The 20427-nt window shown below is 52.7% G+C and overlaps 1 protein-coding gene across 2 annotated transcripts in view; it reads right to left on the reverse strand.

Annotated features, from left to right (window-relative positions):
- LOC129853098 (adhesion G-protein coupled receptor V1-like) overlaps positions 1-20427 on the reverse strand; it is a 236226-nt gene that overhangs the window by 119619 nt on the left and 96180 nt on the right. For both annotated transcript variants that reach the window (XM_055918807.1, XM_055918806.1), the window contains exons 51-70: positions 11729-11951; positions 11358-11562; positions 11017-11163; positions 10569-10824; positions 10079-10281; positions 9228-9404; positions 8159-8341; positions 7823-8002; positions 7534-7698; positions 7213-7333; positions 6836-6959; positions 6422-6560; positions 5969-6154; positions 4681-4916; positions 4093-4241; positions 3456-3654; positions 2957-3176; positions 2262-2501; positions 1933-2082; positions 1252-1740 (exon numbers count right to left, since the gene is read on the reverse strand). In XM_055918807.1, coding sequence (XP_055774782.1) covers positions 1252-1740; positions 1933-2082; positions 2262-2501; positions 2957-3176; positions 3456-3654; positions 4093-4241; positions 4681-4916; positions 5969-6154; positions 6422-6560; positions 6836-6959; positions 7213-7333; positions 7534-7698; positions 7823-8002; positions 8159-8341; positions 9228-9404; positions 10079-10281; positions 10569-10824; positions 11017-11163; positions 11358-11562; positions 11729-11951 — 3992 coding nt within the window. The remainder of the gene's footprint in view (positions 1-1251; positions 1741-1932; positions 2083-2261; positions 2502-2956; positions 3177-3455; positions 3655-4092; positions 4242-4680; positions 4917-5968; positions 6155-6421; positions 6561-6835; positions 6960-7212; positions 7334-7533; positions 7699-7822; positions 8003-8158; positions 8342-9227; positions 9405-10078; positions 10282-10568; positions 10825-11016; positions 11164-11357; positions 11563-11728; positions 11952-20427) is intronic.

Below are 20427 nucleotides of genomic sequence, written 5' to 3' on the forward strand. Positions count from 1 at the left end.
ACCAGGACTACAGAGGCGGGGTCAGTGACACAGCACTAGAAGACAGAGAGAGACATTCAGCCTGGTAACCAGGACTACAGAGGCAGGGTCAGTGACACAGCACTAGAAGACAGAGAGAGACATTCAGCCTGGTAACCAGGACTACAGAGGCAGGGTCAGTGACACAGCACTAGTAGACAGAGAGAGACATTCAGCCTGGTAACCAGGACTACAGAGGCAGGGTCAGTGACACAGCACTAGAAGACAGAGAGAGACATTCAGCCTGGTAACCAGGACTACAGAGGCAGGGTCAGTGACACAGCACTAGTAGACAGAGAGAGACATTCAGCCTGGTAACCAGGACTACAGAGGCAGGGTCAGTGACACAGCACTAGAAGACAGAGAGAGACATTCAGCCTGGTAACCAGGACTACAGAGGCAGGGTCAGTGACACAGCACTAGAAGACAGAGAGAGACATTCAGCCTGGTAACCAGGACTACAGAGGCAGGGTCAGTGACACAGCACTAGTAGACAGAGAGAGACATTCAGCCTGGTAACCAGGACTACAGAGGCAGGGTCAGTGACACAGCACTAGAAGACAGAGAGAGACATTCAGCCTGGTAACCAGGACTACAGAGGCAGGGTCAGTGACACAGCACTAGTAGACAGAGAGAGACATTCAGCCTGGTAACCAGGACTACAGAGGCGGGGTCAGTGACACAGCACTAGTACACAGAGAGAGACATTCAGCCTGGTAACCAGGACTACAGAGGCAGGGTCAGTGACACAGCACTAGAAGACAGAGAGAGACATTCAGCCTGGTAACCAGGACTACAGAGGCAGGGTCAGTGACACAGCACTAGAAGACAGAGAGAGACATTCAGCCTGGTAACCAGGACTACAGAGGCAGGGTCAGTGACACAGCACTAGAAGACAGAGAGAGACATTCAGCCTGGTAACCAGGACTACAGAGGCAGGGTCAGTGACACAGCACTAGAAGACAGAGAGAGAGACATTCAGCCTGGTAACCAGGACTACAGAGGCAGGGTCAGTGACGTAATGGAGACAATTTTGGTTTGATAAAATGGCCTTATTAGGGAGGTTATGGAAAGTTATGAAAAACTATACAGATTCAATGTTATCTTCATAAATTGCCAGAAAATGTATGAGTATATTCATAGCACGAGTGCATGATCCCCCATTGATGCATCAAAATCATATAAAACCATTGGCAACCCTGGTCTTGAGTATGTCTTTGAGTCCTCTCTTACCTGAGTACTGATTGGCACAGAGTCAGAGGCTGAATACTCTCCATGCTTGATCAGGACTCTCCCCACAGCCGCCCCACCTAGCAGCTCCTGTCCATTCAGCCCAGGCCCAGTACTGATCCGGTAGCCCACACTGGCGTTGCCGAAGGCCCCAGCCTGGCGCGTCACGTTCAGGGCCAGGAGTCTGACCAACCCGGCCCCCCTCCCCACCACAACCACCGCCTGCCGCTCCGCCGCCAGGCCGAACACGCCGTGCGGCTCGTCGTTAGCACGCACCCTGAAGAGGGTGGTACTGCGGTTGGTGTCCAGGGTGGCGCCACCCTCCACGGAGCTCAGCCGGAGCAGGTAGAGCTCCTCCAGCTCGGGCACGGCGTCGGGTAGAAGAGTGAGGACCACCCCTGCCCCTCTCTGACCATCCAGGATAACCACGGAGCCGCTAAGGGCCGAGAAGTCCCCCGCTGTGTCAGAGTCACTCAGGATCTGCCAGTGCACCTGAGAGACACACATACATCTATAACATACCTGCAAATTGGCTGTATATTATAGGACAGACAGTGTAATGAACTCGGTTCATACAGTCTCCCAGCACACCTGAGTGGAAGGGACACACTCAAAGCCGGAGCATTGCCTATAAAGCCATATTCTGTCTGTAACAGTATGATGTCACCCTCGAGGTGGTCGTACCGTGACGTTGCCCATAACACCTTGTCTGCGCGTGATGAGCAGGGAGATGTTGAGCGGCCCCTCGCCGGCTGTGGGCTCACTGTACACACGCTCTCTAAGGTCCTCCTCTGTCAACTCAACTATGCCATTAGGGTCTCCAAACTTCTCAATCTGAGGCACACACACACACACACACACACACCAAACCAAGAGAAAACCACATGTTGTCGCCACAATTCAGAGACTCTTATTATCAATAAGAGCCTGTGAAGTCATTTCAATATAATGGTTTTAATACAACTGGGGTTCGTATTAATATTGAGATGTCACTCATTGGGAGCGTGATGTACCTTGAGTGTGACAGAGCCAGCTCGGGGGTCAATGTCCATGTCACCTGAGAGGAGTTGAAGCACGACCACAAAGGTCTCCGCCACCTCCACCTCCCCATGGGGTAGAATCCTCAGATCAATGGTGCGCAATCCCCCCTCCCCGTCTCTGAAATGGAATGATCCGTTCACAGGATCTCCAACGTCTGTGTTTACGGGTGGTAAGACCTCTTTGGTGTTGGGACCCAGAATGCTCCATGTTATCTGAGGAAAAGAGATCAATGATTCAGATTGGCTGGTATGCATCACTCTCATGCTCGCAAAGAAGACTAGATTAATATTACTGCCAAATATATTCGGACCAATTGTTCACTTATGAAAAATACAGGATCAAGACATTATCCGTTGCATAGGCTAACAGCTATTGCAGAGTCATTAAGTTTAGCCTGACTGATGGACATCTGGCAGAGAAATGACGACAGTGAACAAGCTCTTGTACTACGGGGTCAGAGAGACAGAACATGGCAGTTAGATCCTAGTGGCCGATTCCCCGAACACAAATTCACCCTACCTCTGGACTAAAAAAACACTTTCACTGGAGATTCTCTATCGAGCGTTCTTTTTAGTCTGTGTCCGGGAAACTGTCCCGAAGGTGGCTGAGGCTACAGGCCTAACAAGAGGGAGAAACAGAGTGAGGGGGAGTGTCCCAGTAGGCTTACCGTAGCGTTGCCTACAAACCCCCCCGCCCTCTCCAGGAGCAGGCTGAACTTCAGGATACTGTTGGGGTTCACCAGGGTGATCACGCTCGCATTCAGGAAACGGACCACGCCATTGGGCGAGTCGCTCTTGGCGATGGTAACCCTGGCAATCAGATGAGTACCCAGTATGGCTCCGCCCGTGGCACCCGACAGCTGGATCTCAAACGTCTCGGCGTCCTCTCTGGGAGAAGAGTTATGACAGCGCCATTACTGGTCTTTCATGTTCACATCCATAATTAAATAATTAAACATTGTTTTGTGGCTGGCAGAGGAAACATTTTAAAGGTGATCTGTGGAGAGACAGAGAGAGACAGACAGAGACATAGACAGACAGACAGACAGACAGACAGACAGACAGACAGACAGACACAGACAGACAGACAGACAGACAAACAGAGAGAGACAGAGAGGGAGACAGAGAGGGAGACAGAGAGGGAGACAGAGAGGGAGACAGACTTACCTGTCCAGGTCGTCTATAATGGACACGTTGATGTGACTGGTGTTGTGGCCGTGGAGAAAGGTGAGCGAGCCGTTGGCCAGGATGTAGTCCAGGCCGGCCCTGGCAGTCAGACCCCTAGAGATGTACTCTGCTGTGACCAGGCCGTAGTAACCCACCCTCCTCACCACCGGGATGGACGCACTGCCCACATCCTCCTCCACTGGAGAGAGACAAGAGAGAGGAGGATCAAATACACTCAGTGCATCCCAAATGGCACCTATGGGGCTCTTGTCAAAAGTAGTACACTATGTAGGGAATAGGGTGCTATTATGGATGGGGACAAATGTACACTTTAATACTGTATTGTAATACTCCTTATATACTGCATTCATCCAATCACCACTCTCAGAATCCCTCTATTTCAATAATGTCCATTACATATTAAGAGGATGAAATTACATTTGCTAAAGTGTGATGCCTGATAGTAATAGCTATGTTGAATAGTGTCAACATGTGTGTGTGTGTGTGTGTGTGTGTGTGTGTGTGTGTGTGTGTGTGTGTGTGTGTGTGTGTGTGTGTGTGTGTGTGTGTGTGTGTGTGTGTGTGTGTGTGTGTGTGTGTGTGCTTGCGTGCGTGCGTGTGTGTATTAGAGGCTGACCTGTGATGTTGACATAGTCAGGGAGGAACTCCAGAATGCCCTCTGAGTTGTCACTCTTCTGGATGACGATCATGACGGAGGAAACTTTGCCGATGGCTGGAGGCTGGTCTCGTTGCAGACCGTGCTCCCTCACACTGAAGTCCACATTACTGACCACAGGAGGGAGACAGAGGTCAGAGACATCACCACTCCGTCTCACAACCAGTGATGTAAAGGTTAAAAAAAATAGATGGATAACACTGATCTCCGTTTGTGGTGAAAGGTGGGTTGAACGTTCAAACTAAATAAAAGAGGTAGGTAAACAGAATTAACCTGCGTTTACCCTCCACTATACCACAGCTCACACCACAGAGACCCACACCTTCCACCTCACTTACAGTGAAATCCACATTTCTGACTATGGCATTTTGATCACTAACCAGGTTTGGGATCTTCCTCCCACACCTAGACCCCACACCAGCAGCTCAGGGTAGAAGTTGTCCTTAGCAACAGATCTAGGATCAGCTTTCCCTCTCCAACCCCCCTAACCTTAACTAGAGGACAGGAATCACAGAAATGACTCTAGATCACTGTCCAGGGTCCACCTACCTGTCATTGAGGAGCTCCACTGTGGTGATGTTGAGGTAGAACTCCTCAGGTCCCTCTGGGAGGTCGTCGTCATGGATACTCAGCGTGACCCCACGCGTGGTCTGGCCTGGGCCAAACAGAAGCCTACCCGAGGCACCGGTGAAGTCCACTCCACTGACCGCTACACTGCCTGCTGTCTGGTAGGTTACCCAAACACTCCCAAACCTGCCCATGGAGCGCACCACTGTCACATTGACCTGGGGAAGAAGAGAAGGGGTTCACCCAAACACTCCCAAACCTGCCCATGGAGCGCACCACTGTCACATTGACCTGGGGAAGAAGAGAAGGGGTTCACCCACACACTCCCAAACCTGCCCATGGAGCGCACCACTGTCACATTGACCTGGGGGAGAAGAGAAAGGGTTCACCCACACACTACCAAACCTGCCCATGGAGCGCACCACTGTCACATTGACCTGGGGGAGAAGAGAAAGGGTTCACCCACACACTACCAAACCTGCCCATGGAGCGCACCACTGTCACATTGACCTGGGGGAGAAGAGAAGGGGTTCACCCACACACTACCAAACCTGCCCATGGAGCGCACCACTGTCACATTGACCTGGGGAAGAAGAGAAGGTGGAGGAGGAAGGGGGCAAAAATAGGCAGTCATATAGAATGGTTGAAATATGATGACTCTTGACTAAAACACAGCTAAATGCCTTAATTTCCACTTCTGACTTTCAACCATTTTATTGCTCCCTCAGCCCACCCTCCCTCTGATAGGACAGGTCAGACCATTCCCAGGCTCTGATAGGGCAGGTCAGACCGTTCCCAGCCTCTGATAGGGCAGGTCAGACCGTTCCCAGGCTCTGATAGGGCAGGTCAGACCGTTCCCAGGCTCTGATAGGGCAGGTCAGACCGTTCCCAGGCTCTGATAGGGCAGGTCAGACCGTTCCCAGGCTCTGATAGGGCAGGTCAGACCGTTCCCAGGCTCTGATAGGGCAGGTCAGACCGTTCCCAGGCTCTGATAGGGCAGGTCAGACCGTTCCCAGGCTCTGATAGGGCAGGTCAGACCGTTCCCAGGCTCTGATAGGGCAGGTCAGACCGTTCCCAGGCTCTGATAGGGCAGGTCAGACCGTTCCCAGGCTCTGATAGGGCAGGTCAGACCGTTCCCAGGCTCTGATAGGGCAGGTCAGACCGTTCCCAGGCTCTGATAGGGCAGGTCTAGCCAGTTAGACATCCTCTAGTGAGTTTCAACAATGTGGTTGTTTAAGATCATGGCCCAAGACTGCCCAGGCGCGCTCACCTTGCCCTCCTCCTCAGAGGCCCTGACGAGGCCTTGGACAAAGGAGAACAGGCCGTGGGGAAGATCACTGGCTGCCATGGTGACCGTGGCCCTCTGGGCCGAGGGGCTGATCCCTGCCCCGGGCGTGACTGAGGTCAAGGTCAGCTGGTACACACGCCGCTCCTCTGCCGTGTCATCATCCAGCGCCTGAAATTACAACAACAACAAACACCACTCCCTTCAGCCTGTGACCCAATATCCACACTAGGACACTGTTGAAAATGCATGGTCAATACAATAGGTTACATCACTTCACTCTAAGTAGTAGTCAAGTATTGATATTGGGACACAGTTTTACAATTTACATTGGGAAATATTCATTTTGCATTAGTTTTCACTTAACGATGAGATGAGGTATGATAAAACCAGAACATAGTGATGAATATCATTCCATAGTCAGAGAGATTGTCATACTTTGAGGCGTATGGTGGCGGCAGACTGTCTGTCCCTCATGGTTACCACGCCAGACAGCTCCTCAAACTCAGAGGACACAGCAGGAGTGATGTTCCAGTACACCTGGATCTCTCCAAAGATGCCAGGGCCGCGTACAAGGCTGAAACACACACACACACACACACACACACACACACACACACACACACACACACACACACACACACACACACACACACACACACACACACACACACACACACACACACACACACACACACACACACACACACACACACATGTATTTGGTTGACATCTTATTAACCAAAAGAAGACTTTCTCAACGGCACAACAGAAATATTCTGACCAATGAACATATGTGAGGCTTTCCCATTAGCCAGTGATATGTGTGTGTGTAACTGTCTGTGTGTGTACCTGACCAGAGCAGTCCCATTATAGTCTCCCTGAGGTTCTCCGATGAGGACGTTCCTGGAAGCCTCAGCGATCCCCACTATTCCCAGGGCTGCACGGTCTCCCAGGATGGTGACGGTGGCTGACCCTACAGACACACACCAACCCAGGGGACACAGTTCAGTCGAATGCCCTCCTCCGGTGCGCCTTACACACAAGTTGCCTCTAGGCGTAGATCTAGGATCAGCTTCTTCTCCCTCAATCAAAACCGTAACCATTCGAATTTAAAACGCAGAAACTGACCTCAGATCAGCTTCTAGGCGCAACTTTATCCCTCCCCTCTCCATAGACCAGAGACTGTGTGTATGTTTAAACACAGTGAGGCAGCCAAAGACACTGACCATTAACGGGGTCGATTACAGCACCACTTTTGGCAGCCAGGAGCTGGACAGTGAAGCTCTCGTCTCCCTCCAACACAGCGTCAGCCAGAGCCCGGATCACCAGCGTTCTCATAGACTCTGTCTGAGGTTCACAAAGTCTCCCATCAGTGTCTTCCCTACAAACTGCAGTTTCAACTTCTAAGATAAACTGTACATTTAGCACCAACTATTAGTACATTTGGTATCAATTATTACCAAGTAGTTACCTAGTTAGTTCACATATAGTGTAAAACGCTGTTAACTGACCTGCTATCATCTTCGCTAGCCCTGCCCCCTACTGACCTCATTGAAGACCAGTGTTCCGTTGAGAGGTGAAAGGTCGTCCCGGGCAGTGTCCTCCAGGCGCCACATCAGTGTCACCGCCCCCTCGCCTTCTGCACTTCGCACCACCGTCAGCGTTGCCATGGCAGCAGGGTCACTAGTGAACTCTGGCTCGCGGATAGTGAACTAGAAGGAGATCTGTTTACTTAGCTTAATAATGGTTTACAATAAAGTTGTATTGGATTGGAAAATACAACTTCTTCCATTCTCTGTAGGGCAATTTGTTGGGTGACAATGAGTTGTGACTCACAGTCTTCTCCTGGAAGCCGAAGCTGCCCAGGGGTGAATCGTTGGGTGGGATGGTGACTGTCACAGAGATCGCCACCCCCAGCCTGGCTCCACCAATCACACGCATTAGAGTCACACTGAAGCGCTCCACAGACTCCACCTCCGTGTCATCCACGATGCTGATGTCTATGATGGCCTGTCCCTGCAAACAGAACCGGAGTTTATTTTACCTGAGGTATACATCTTATCCTTCATAGAAGCTCAACTAGACTTAGTGGATCATAGTTACGTAGGTGACCTAACTTAACTATGTGGTCTAACAGGAGAAACTCTCTAACCATAGTTGTAATCAAACTACCTGTCCATCTTGAAAGGTGATATTCCCAGAAGAGGGAGTGAAGTCATCGAGCCTGGCAGTGATTGGCTGAGCCTCCCAGTACACCACCACTCTCCCAGTCCTGCCAGCCAATCGCACCACTGCTAGACGGAGGACGTTTCTGGGCGGAGCCACCTCATAGGCCAGCAACTCTCCAGACTCTTCCTAAGAATTAGACACAGAAACAGAGTTGAAGCATTAAAATACCTATTTGTACCATAGGCTTAACATACCCATTTGTACCATAGGGTTAACATACCCATTTGTACCATAGGGTTAACATACCCATTTGTACCATAGGGTTAACATACCCATTTGTACCATAGGGTTAACATACCCATTTGTACCATAGGGTTAACATACCCATTTGTACCATAGGGTTAACATACCCATTTGTACCATAGGGATAACACACGTATTGGTATTCATTCACCTGTTGATCAGAGCTTTCAGATAATCTCTCAACCTTAGAGCACCATATAGTTACTGTTGTAAGATGTTGTGATATACTTTAGAAAGGAATGGATTGTTTCATTCAAGGAGAATAGAGGAATGGAGTGTTTTATTCAAGGAGAATAAAGGAATGGAGTGTTTTATTCAAGGAGAATAAAGGAATGGAGTGTTTTATTCAAGGAGAATAAAGGAATGGAGTGTTTTATTCAAGGAGAATAAAGGAATGGAGTGCCATATTCAAGGAGAATAAAGAAATGGAGTGTTTCATTCAAGGAGAATAAAGGAGTGGAGTGTTTTATTCAAGGAGAATAGAGGAATGGAGTGTTTTATTCAAGGAGAATAAAGGAATGGAGTGTTTTATTCAAGGAGAATAAAGAAATGGAGTGTTTTATTCAAAGAGAATAAAGGAATGGAGTGTTTTATTCAAGGAGAATAAAGGAATGGAGTGTTTTATTCAAGGAGAATAAAGGAGTGGAGTGTTTTATTCAAGGAGAATAGAGGAGTGGAGTGTTTTATTCAAGGAAAATAAAGGAATGGAGTGTTTTATTCAAGGAGAATTGTTTAGCATATGGGCAGAGGTAGTAGTGTAAGTTATTACCTGGGAGACGTTGAACTGCAGGACCCCCCGTGGGTCATCGTTCTCCTGGATGGTGACCTCAGCCACCTCCATGCCAGGCCTCTTCACACTGGGCTGGGCCGACCCAGTCAACCCCCCCACTAGTTCCACGCTTGTGATGTTCACCAGGAAACTTTCAGCCAGCTCCGGAGCCTCATCCTGGTTGATACACACACACACACACAGCACTCCAACACTGTGGGGTATGGTTGCCTGCTATATTAGGAGGAAAGAAAACCCAACCCACAGACAGGAAATACGGATCTTTCCCATGTTCCACTTCTAAAGAGCCTTTATTCCCCAATCAACCTTAAAGAATGTTGGCAGTTTCAGAGCACATAGAAACCAGGTCCGTGTTTTTCAGAACTTCCTCTCAGTCTAAACAAAACACAATAATAGTTACCATTAAAATAGCCACTCAACACTGCAATTTACTAGGAACGGATCAATTCCGATGGGAAATAAGTAGTGGGTTTCCTCCGTGGCAGACCCAACACTGGTGGTTTGAGACCTCGTATGGACCTACGCTGTAGGCAGAAAGCAACCAGAACAGGCAGAAAGCAGCCAGAACAGGCAGCCAGAAGAGGAAAAAAGCAGCCAGAACGGAGCCAGAACAGACAGAAAGCAGCCAGAACAGGAAGAAAGCAGCCAGAACAGGCAGAAAGCCACAGTGTCTGCTGAACCAATCTAGATTTACACTGCTGGGGTGGAAGAGGAGAAGGAGAGGAGGAGGGTCCGGTCCCCAGTCATCCCAAGATGAGTCTTGGGGATGGTTTGTCCATAAAGTAATATTCTATCATTTTCTATTCTATTCTACTATTTTCTATGCGTACCGGTAGTATGGTGATGGTGATGAGGGCACGGGTGGCGTTCTCCTTCATGATGACGGTGCCCTCCCGGGGTGTGTAGTCCTGTGGGGCGCTGGCCTGGTTGGAGGGGGGCTTAGATAGGGCTGGTCCTGTCTGGTAGTGCACTGCCACCTCCCCAGAAGCCTCCTGCTCCCTCACAATGGTCAGGGTGACATTAGTGGGATTCGCTTGGGTGAAAAGCAGAGACAAACATGTACAAGGAGCATTAGACAACTTACCTAAACCTTATAGCCTGAACAAGGACAGAAACAGATTGGATAATGTGTAGTAATGAATCACACCAATGTCGTAGTGCCTGTCAAATCAAGTTATGATCGCTCATGACAACCAAAAACTTCAGTAGCTTTAAAAATGTACATTGTTCAAATAGGGTTTATTTTTAACTATACACATTAGAAATGATTTTTCCACTGTATAAATAAATGCATAACAATACAAACAGCTGGCTTCTTACTCTGAGGCTCCTGTGTGAGGAGGTACTGGGAGTCCAGGTGCCAGCCTAGCAACCCGTAGGGTGAGCCGTTGGGCAAGATGGTGAGGAGGGCCTGTGCTCTCTGGGGGTCAATCAGCGCTCCCCTGGAGAGCTGGTCTAGACCCACCGTGGTGACATCCAGCAGGGTGATGGTGACCCTCTCCTTCAACTCAGGGATGTTATCTGCTAGCACGGTCAGATAGATGGTAGCCACCACCTGGCCCTGGGAAAACGTCACCTGAGAAACACGGTAGAGGACAACAGGGTGGATGTCTGTTCCTCTGTAGCTCAGCCAAAAGTTAATTCGCAACCAATGAACTAAACTAGAAATGGCACATCAATGAGTTGTTTGATTTCTCTTCTATTTCTCTATATCTAACACATGGAAGTTAGCCATGAGAGAGAGAGAGATGGAAAGAGAGAGACTCACCACTCCTGACGTGGGAAAGATGTCTTCCAGACTGCCGTTGGCTGCCCAGTGGATGGTCAGTCTCCTGAAGGTCCCTCTCCTCCTCTCAACACTCAGAGAGATAGGGTTGCCCTTCGTCAACTCCTCCACTTCCACAGATAGAGAGCCCTGGAGAGACAGCATCAATGTCAGTGTGCACTGTAATATCATAAAGACTTTTACCATTCAACTGTATAGGAAAATAAAATATGAGCATAGAGCGTTAGCACTATAAATGTTATGTATGTATAGACATAGAAATGCAAGCAACAGAAACCTATTTGGAAATTGACAGTGAATCAGAGTTAAAGAACAGAGAGTACCTGTGTGAAGCCTATGACTCCATGGGCGTCATCATTGGTTGGAATAAGCACGGTCACCTGACCACCAAAGCCAATCTCAGCCCCTCCCTTGGGATTCTTCAGGACCACCCGGAACTGTTCGTCCTCCTCTGGGACATCGTCGTCGACGACGTTCACCGCAATCTCCAACTCCCGGTCACCAGGCACAAAACGCAACTCGCCATAGCTGAAAGTGAAATGCATTACGGTCAGAGAAGACAGCCACTGAAGAATGAACGAAGAATAACAGACACAAGTGACGACAATTTCCTCAAAGTTTGATCAAACATATGACCAATGCCTCTGGTCTCAATGTAATGAGTTGCCATGGGAACAGTGGGGCACATCTGTACCTGGGTATGAAGTCGGAACGGTTGGAGACAGAGGTGAGCTCATACATAGTGGTGCCTGAGGGCTCGGTGGCTGCTAGGAGGCTCCTAGTGGTGTTGATGTAGGGAAGAGGGAGAGAGAGGAATTTGGAGGCTGGAGGAGACGTGAGCACCAGGGCAAACAGCATGATGTCAGACCTCCAGGTGTACAGCGCTGAGCCGTTGCTCCCGGCCAGCAGGAGATGGGCTACGAGACACACAGAGAGAGAGAGAGAGAGAAAGAGAGATACAGAGAGAGAGAGATACACAGAGAGAGAGAGAGAGAGAGAGAGAGAGAGAGAGAGAGAGAGAGAGAGAGAGAGAGAGAGAGAGAGAGAGAGAGAGAGATACAGAGAGAGAGAGACACACAGAGAGAGAGATTATCAAAATCCGGACAAAAAATCCAGAAAAGAGTTGTTCAATTCTAACACCACCTAAAAGGAAGCAATTCCCAAACCTTCCATAACAAAGCCATCACCTACAGAGAGATGGAACTGGAGAAGAGTCCCCTAAACAAGCTGGTTATGTGGCTCTGTGCATAAATACAAACAGAGTCCCAGGACAGCAACACAATTAGACACAACCAAATCATGAGAAAACAAAAAGATAATTACTTGACACATTAGAAAGAATCAACAAAAAACTGAGCAAACTAGAATGCTATTTGGCCCTAAACAGAGAGTACTGTCACGTTCCTGACCTGTTTTCTGTTGTTTTGTATGTGTTTAGTTGGTCAGGACGTGAGCTGGGTGGGAATTCTATGTTGTGTGTCTAGTTTGTCTGTTTCTATGTCAGCCTAGTGTGGGTTCTCAATCAGAGACAGATGGTAGTCGTTGTCTCTGATTGAGACTCATATATAGGAGGCTTGTTTTGTGTTGGGATTTTGTGGGTGTTTGTTTCCTGTCTCTGTGTTTGTTCTGCACCAGATGGGACTGTCTCGGTTTTCACGGTTTGTTATTTTGTTTGTTGTTTATAGTGTTCACTTGTTATTATATTAAACATGTTGAGCACTGGCTACGCTGCATTTTGGTCCTCTCTTTCACCCCAGGAAGAAAGCCGTGACAGAAACACCCACCAAACCCAGACCAAGCAGCGTGGCAACGGGCAACAGCAACAGCAGCAGAGGTACCAGGAGGAATGGTCATGGGAGGAAATCATAAACGGAAAAGGACCCTGGGCAAAGGTGGGAGAGAATCGCCGCTCTCGGGAGGAGAAGGAGGCAGCCACAGCCCAGGAGCGGTGGATTGAGGAGGCAGCACGTAAGAGAGGCTGGAAGCCCGAGAGGCTCACCCCAAAATTTCTTGGGGGGGGTGGGCTAAAGGGGAGTGTGGCGAAGCCAGGTTGGATACCTGAGCCAACTCCCCGGGCTTACCGTGGAGTGAGAGGGCGTCGTACTGGTCAGACACCGTGTTATGCGGTAAAGTGCACGGTGTCCCCAGTACGCGTGCTTAGCCCAGTGCGGGCTATTCCACCTTGCCGCACTGGGAGGGCTAGGTTGGGCATCGAGCTGGATGTCATGAAGCCGGCCCAACGTATCTGGCCTCCAGTACGTCTCCTCGGGCCGGCGTACATGGCACCAGCCTTACAGGTGGTGTCCCCGGTTCGCCTGCATAGCCCAGTGCGGGTTGTTCCACCTCGCCGCACTGGCAGGGCTACGGGGACCATTCAACCTGGTAAGGATGGAGAGGCTCGGTGCTCAAGAGCGCGTGTCCTCCTTCACGGTCCGGTATATCCGGTGCCACCTTCCCGCCCCAGCCCAGTACCACCAGTGCCTACACCACGCACCAGGCTTCCAGTGCATCGTCAGAGCCCTGTTCCTCCTCCCCGCACTCGCCCTGAGGTGCGTGCCCTAGGCCCGGTACCTCCAGTTCCGGCACCACGCATCAGGCCTATAGTGCGTCTCAGCCGGCCAGAGTATGCCGTCTGCCCAGCGGTGCCTGAACTGCCCGTCTGCCCAGCGGCGCCTGAACCGCCCGTCTGCCCAGCGCCGTCTGAGCCGTCCGTCTGCCCAGCGCCGTCTGAGCCGTCCGTCTGCCCAGCGCCGTCTGAGCCGTCCGTCTGCCCAGCGCCGTCTGATCCGCCCGCCTGCCCAGCGCCGTCTGAGCCGTCCGTCTGCCCAGCGCCATCTGAGCCGTCCGTCTGCCCAGCGCCGTCTGAGCCGTCCGTCTGCCCAGCGCCGTCTGAGCCGTCCGTCTGCCCAGCGCCGTCTGAGCCGTCCGTCTGCCCAGCGCCGTCTGAGCCGTCCGTCTGCCCAGCGCCGTCTGAGCCGTCCGTCTGCCCAGCGCCGTCTGAACCGTCCGTCTGCCCAGCGCCGTCTGAGTCGTCCGTCTGCCACGAGCCATTAGAGCCGTCCGTCTGCCACGAGCCATTAGAGCCGTCCGTCAGTCAGGAGCCGCCAGAGCCGTCCGTCAGTCAGGAGCCGCCAGAGCCGCCAGCCAGTCAGGAGCCGCCAGAGCCGCCAGCCAGTCAGGAGCCGCCAGCCAGTCAGGAGCCGCCAGAGACGCCAGCCAGTCAGGAGCCGCCAGAGCCGCCAGCCAGTCAGGAGCCGCCAGAGCCGCCAGCCAGTCAGGAGCCGCCAGAGCCGCCAGCCAGTCAGGAGCCGCCAGAGCCGCCAGCCAGTCAGGAGCCGCCAGAGCCGCCAGCCAGTCAGGAGCCGCCAGAGCCGCCAGCCAGTCAGGAGCCGCCAGAGCCGCCAGCCAGTCAGGAGCCGCCAGAGCCGCCAGCCAGTCAGGAGCCGCCAGAGCCGCCAGCCAGTCAGGAGCCGCCAGAGACGCCAGCCAGTCAGGAGCCGCCAGAGACGCCAGCCAGTCAGGAGCCGCCAGAGACGCCAGCCAGTCAGGAGCAGCCAGAGACGCCAGCCAGTCAGGAGCCGCCAGAGACGCCAGCCAGTCAGGAGCCGCCAGAGACGCCAGCCAGTCAGGAGCCGCCAGAGACGCCAGCCAGTCAGGAGCCGCCAGAGACGCCAGCCAGTCAGGAGCCGCCAGAGACGCCAGCCAGTCAGGAGCCGCCAGAGCCGCCAGCCAGTCAGGAGCCGCCAGAGACGCCAGCCAGTCAGGAGACGCCAGAGACGCCAGCCAGTCAGGAGACGCCAGCCAGTCAGGAGCCGCCAGAGAAGCCAGCCAGTCAGGAGCCGCCAGAGAAGCCAGCCAATCAGGAGCCGCCAGAGAAGCCAGCCAGTCAGGAGCCGCCAGAGACGCCAGCCAGTCAGGAGCTGCCAGAGCTGCCCTACAGTCATGAGCTGCCCTTCAGTCATGAGCTGCCCTCCAGTCATGAGCTGCCCTCCAGTCATGAGCTGCCCTCCAGTCATGAGCTGCCCTCCAGTCCGGAGCTGCCACTCAGTCCGGAGCTGCCACTCAGTCCGGAGCTGCCACTAGTCCGGAGTTGCCTCTGTCCTGAGCTACCTCTCTGTCCTGAGCTACCTCTCTGTCCTGAACTACCTCTCTGTCCTGAGTTGTCTCCTCTATTGTAGAGGGGAGTTGGTGAAGGTTCCTGAACCATGGTCGGGGGCGAGGGTCGCCACTCAAGGGACGCTAAGGAGGTGGACAAAGACAATGGTGGAGTGGTGCCCTCGTCCACCGCCGGAGCCGCCACCGCGGACAGATGCCCACCCAGACCCTCCCCTTGAGTTTTAGGGGGTTCTGTCACGTTCCTGACCTGTTTTGTATGTGTTTAGTTGGTCAGGACGTGAGCTGGGTGGGAATTCTATGTTGTGTGTCTAGTTTGTCTGTTTCTATGTCAGCCTAGTGTGGGTTCTCAATCAGAGACAGATGGTAGTCGTTGTCTCTGATTGAGACTCATATATAGGAGGCTTGTTTTGTGTTGGGATTTTGTGGGTGTTTGTTTCCTGTCTCTGTGTTTGTTCTGCACCAGATGGGACTGTCTCGGTTTTCACGGTTTGTTATTTTGTTTGTTGTTTATAGTGTTCACTTGTTATTATATTAAACATGTTGAGCACTGGCTACGCTGCATTTTGGTCCTCTCTTTCACCCCAGGAAGAAAGCCGTGACAGAAACACCCACCAAACCCAGACCAAGCAGCGTGGCAACGGGCAACAGCAACAGCAGCAGAGGTACCAGGAGGAATGGTCATGGGAGGAAATCATAAACGGAAAAGGACCCTGGGCAAAGGTGGGAGAGAATCGCCGCTCTCGGGAGGAGAAGGAGGCAGCCACAGCCCAAGAGCGGTGGATTGAGGAGGCAGCACGTAAGAGAGGCTGGAAGCCCGAGAGGCTCACCCCAAAATTTCTTGGGGGGGGTGGGCTAAAGGGGAGTGTGGCGAAGCCAGGTTGGATACCTGAGCCAACTCCCCGGGCTTACCGTGGAGTGAGAGGGCGTCGTACTGGTCAGACACCGTGTTATGCGGTAAAGTGCACGGTGTCCCCAGTACGCGTGCTTAGCCCAGTGCGGGCTATTCCACCTTGCCGCACTGGGAGGGCTAGGTTGGGCATCGAGCTGGATGTCATGAAGCCGGCCCAACGTATCTGGCCTCCAGTACGTCTCCTCGGGCCGGCGTACATGGCACCAGCCTTACAGGTGGTGTCCCCGGTTCGCCTGCATAGCCCAGTGCGGGTTGTTCCACCTCGCCGCACTGGCAGGGCTACGGGGACCATTCAACCTGGTAAGGATGGAGAGGCTCGGTGCTCAAGAGCGCGTGTCCTCCTTCACGGTCCGGTATATCCGGTGCCACCTTCCCGCCCCAGCCCAGTACCACCAGTGCCTACACCACGCACCAGGCTTCCAGTGCATCGTCAGAGCCCTGTTCCTCCTCCCCGCACTCGCCCTGAGGTGCGTGCCCTAGGCCCGGTACCTCCAGTTCCGGCACCACGCATCAGGCCTATAGTGCGTCTCAGCCGGCCAGAGTATGCCGTCTGCCCAGCGGTGCCTGAACTGCCCGTCTGCCCAGCGGCGCCTGAACCGCCCGTCTGCCCAGCGCCGTCTGAGCCGTCCGTCTGCCCAGCGCCGTCTGAGCCATTCGTCTGCCCAGCGCCGTCTGAGCCGTCCGTCTGCCCAGCGCCGTCTGAGCCGTCCGTCTGCCCAGCGCCGTCTGAGCCGTCCTTCTGCCCAGCGCCGTCTGAGCCGTCCGTCTGCCCAGCGCCGTCTGAGCCGTCCGTCTGCCCAGCGCCGTCTGAGCCGTCCGTCTGCCCAGCGCCGTCTGAGCCGTCCGTCTGCCCAGCGCCGTCTGAGCCGTCCGTCTGCCCAGCGCCGTCTGAGCCGTCCGTCTGCCCAGCGCCGTCTGAGCCGTCCGTCTGCCCAGCGCCGTCTGAACCGTCCGTCTGCCCAGCGCCGTCTGAGCCGTCCGTCTGCCCAGCGCCGTCTGAGCCGTCCGTCTGCCCAGCGCCGTCTGAGCCGTCCGTCTGCCCAGCGCCGTCTGAGCCGTCCGTCTGCCCAGCGCCGTCTGAGCCGTCCGTCTGCCCAGCGCCGTCTGAACCGTCCGTCTGCCCAGCGCCGTCTGAGTCGTCCGTCTGCCACGAGCCATTAGAGCCGTCCGTCTGCCACGAGCCATTAGAGCCGTCCGTCAGTCAGGAGCCGCCAGAGCCGTCCGTCAGTCAGGAGCCGCCAGAGCCGTCCGTCAGTCAGGAGCCGCCAGAGCCGTCCGTCAGTCAGGAGCCGCCAGCCAGTCAGGAGCCGCCAGAGCCGCCAGCCAGTCAGGAGCCGCCAGAGCCGCCAGCCAGTCAGGAGCCGCCAGAGACGTCAGCCAGTCAGGAGCCGCCAGAGCCGCCAGCCAGTCAGGAGCCGCCAGAGCCGCCAGCCAGTCAGGAGCCGCCAGAGCCGCCAGCCAGTCAGGAGCCGCCAGAGCCGCCAGCCAGTCAGGAGCCGCCAGAGCCGCCAGCCAGTCAGGAGCCGCCAGAGCCGCCAGCCAGTCAGGAGCCGCCAGAGCCGCCAGCCAGTCAGGAGCCGCCAGAGCCGCCAGCCAGTCAGGAGCCGCCAGAGACGCCAGCCAGTCAGGAGCCGCCAGAGACGCCAGCCAGTCAGGAGCCGCCAGAGACGCCAGCCAGTCAGGAGCCGCCAGAGACGCCAGCCAGTCAGGAGCCGCCAGAGACGCCAGCCAGTCAGGAGCCGCCAGAGACGCCAGCCAGTCAGGTGCCGCCAGAGACGCCAGCCAGTCAGGAGCCGCCAGAGACGCCAGCCAGTCAGGAGCCGCCAGAGACGCCAGCCAGTCAGGAGCCGCCAGAGACGCCAGCCAGTCAGGAGCCGCCAGAGACGCCAGCCAGTCAGGAGCCGCCAGAGACGCCAGCCAGTCAGGAGACGCCAGAGACGCCAGCCAGTCAGGAGACGCCAGCCAGTCAGGAGCCGCCAGAGAAGCCAGCCAATCAGGAGCCGCCAGAGAAGCCAGCCAGTCAGGAGCCGCCAGAGACGCCAGCCAGTCAGGAGCTGCCAGAGCTGCCCTACAGTCATGAGCTGCCCTTCAGTCATGAGCTGCCCTCCAGTCATGAGCTGCCCTCCAGTCATGAGCTGCCCTCCAGTCATGAGCTGCCCTCCAGTCCGGAGCTGCCACTCAGTCCGGAGCTGCCACTCAGTCCGGAGCTGCCACTAGTCCGGAGTTGCCTCTGTCCTGAGCTACCTCTCTGTCCTGAGCTACCTCTCTGTCCTGAACTACCTCTCTGTCCTGAGTTGTCTCCTCTATTGTAGAGGGGAGTTGGTGAAGGTTCCTGAACCATGGTCGGGGGCGAGGGTCGCCACTCAAGGGACGCTAAGGAGGTGGACAAAGACAATGGTGGAGTGGTGCCCTCGTCCACCGCCGGAGCCGCCACCGCGGACAGATGCCCACCCAGACCCTCCCCTTGAGTTTTAGGGGGTTCTGTCACGTTCCTGACCTGTTTTGTATGTGTTTAGTTGGTCAGGACGTGAGCTGGGTGGGAATTCTATGTTGTGTGTCTAGTTTGTCTGTTTCTATGTCAGCCTAGTGTGGGTTCTCAATCAGAGACAGATGGTAGTCGTTGTCTCTGATTGAGACTCATATATAGGAGGCTTGTTTTGTGTTGGGATTTTGTGGGTGTTTGTTTCCTGTCTGTTGTGTTTGTTCTGCACCAGATGGGACTGTCTCGGTTTTCACGGTTTGTTATTTTGTTTGTTGTTTATAGTGTTCACTTGTTATTATATTAAACATGTTGAGCACTGGCTACACTGCATTTTGGTCCTCTCTTTCACCCCAGGAAGAAAGCCGTTACAAGTACACACTGGCAGAATACCTGACCACTGTGACTGACCCAAATTTAAGGAACGCTTTGAGTATGTACAGACTCAGTCAGCAGTGGTTCCTCCTTTAAAAGTTGCGAGTTTACACCGCGGGATATAGAGGTAATTTGTGGTCTAGTACGGTACCCTGCGTCACCACTTCATTGCTCCAGACCAGCACAAGGGGGAGTTAGAGCACTGATTATGCTTTGGGATCCTACTGTGTCTCTAACTGACAATGAATGGGCGACATAAACCTAAATAGAAACTGATAATTGTTCACGACTTCAGTATTACTTACTAAAACTGTTGTTACACTAAGGTTTTAATAATTTTATTTTGTTAGGATTATTTGGCTCTTACTGTAGTAGTGTAGCCCACTCCCGACCAGTCATGTTGTACAGCGCCTGAGTGGCCCAACGGTCTAAGACACTGCATAACAGTGTTATGTGTTGCTACAGATGCTGGTTCAATACCGTGCCGGCCTTGACTGGGAGACCCATGAGATGACAGTAAGTTTTTGGTTTTTCTCCTTCTAAAAACAGAAACAAATAATTCTAAATGACAAACTGGCTTTATTTACAAATTAGTAACAATGTCTCACCCCATGTTCAAGAATGGTCTTTTTCCTCGCTCATTTTACGTCATTTGAAAACAAAATCATCTCTAAAATATTTAAGGTGCATTACACTAATAATGGCGCTGACTAGGGAAACGTTCCCACTGTTCTGTTCTTAGTGCCAGTCTGCACGTTCAAACTAAAACAATGTAACTAACAATGGCATCTGTATGCTTTCATTAATAAAATAATGATTAAAATACTCTTTCAAAATGCTGATGTTTATTTAGTTATGGATCCATAACGAATTACTATGGGAATAAATATCCCTGAATCACAGAAATATCCTCCAAACCTCTATATGCAATTTTTGGCGTAGTCACATCATATTTTTCGATATACTGTAGGCCTACCGTAGGCGACATGAGTCTCACTAGTGTTGAGTAATGTGCTGTTAAAAGTGGTGTAGGTCTTATTTATTTAAAGCATATTGAAGTTAGAAGCAATAGGATTTGAAGCAATAGCCTACAACTATTTCAGCACCGTTTCGCGCTGCACTGAGACAAGCATGGGGACTGGTCTTGATAAATCAATGAGATTTTTATGTTCACTGAATCTCCGTTTGTCTATTGGTTAGTGTGTATGCTTTTAGTGTAACCTTTATTTAACTAGGCAAGACAGTTTACAAGGACAGCCTACTCCTCATTTACAAGGACAGCCTACTCCTTCCTCCCCGTCGGGGAATTGAACCCCTCTAGTACAACCATTATTGAAGGTGTTTCTCAAAGATGCCCTCTGGTGCCCAAATGTTTCTCAAAAATGCCCTCTGGTGGTCAAACTAGCACTAACTAGCATTAATGGTACGAGTGGTTCACACTTAATTAACATGCCATAGAACACAGGTGTCAAACTCATTCCACGGGGGGCCGAGTGTCTGCGGGTTTTCGCTC

This window comes from Salvelinus fontinalis, chromosome 4, assembly GCF_029448725.1.
Source record: "Salvelinus fontinalis isolate EN_2023a chromosome 4, ASM2944872v1, whole genome shotgun sequence".
Classification (NCBI taxonomy): Eukaryota; Metazoa; Chordata; class Actinopteri; order Salmoniformes; family Salmonidae; genus Salvelinus; species Salvelinus fontinalis.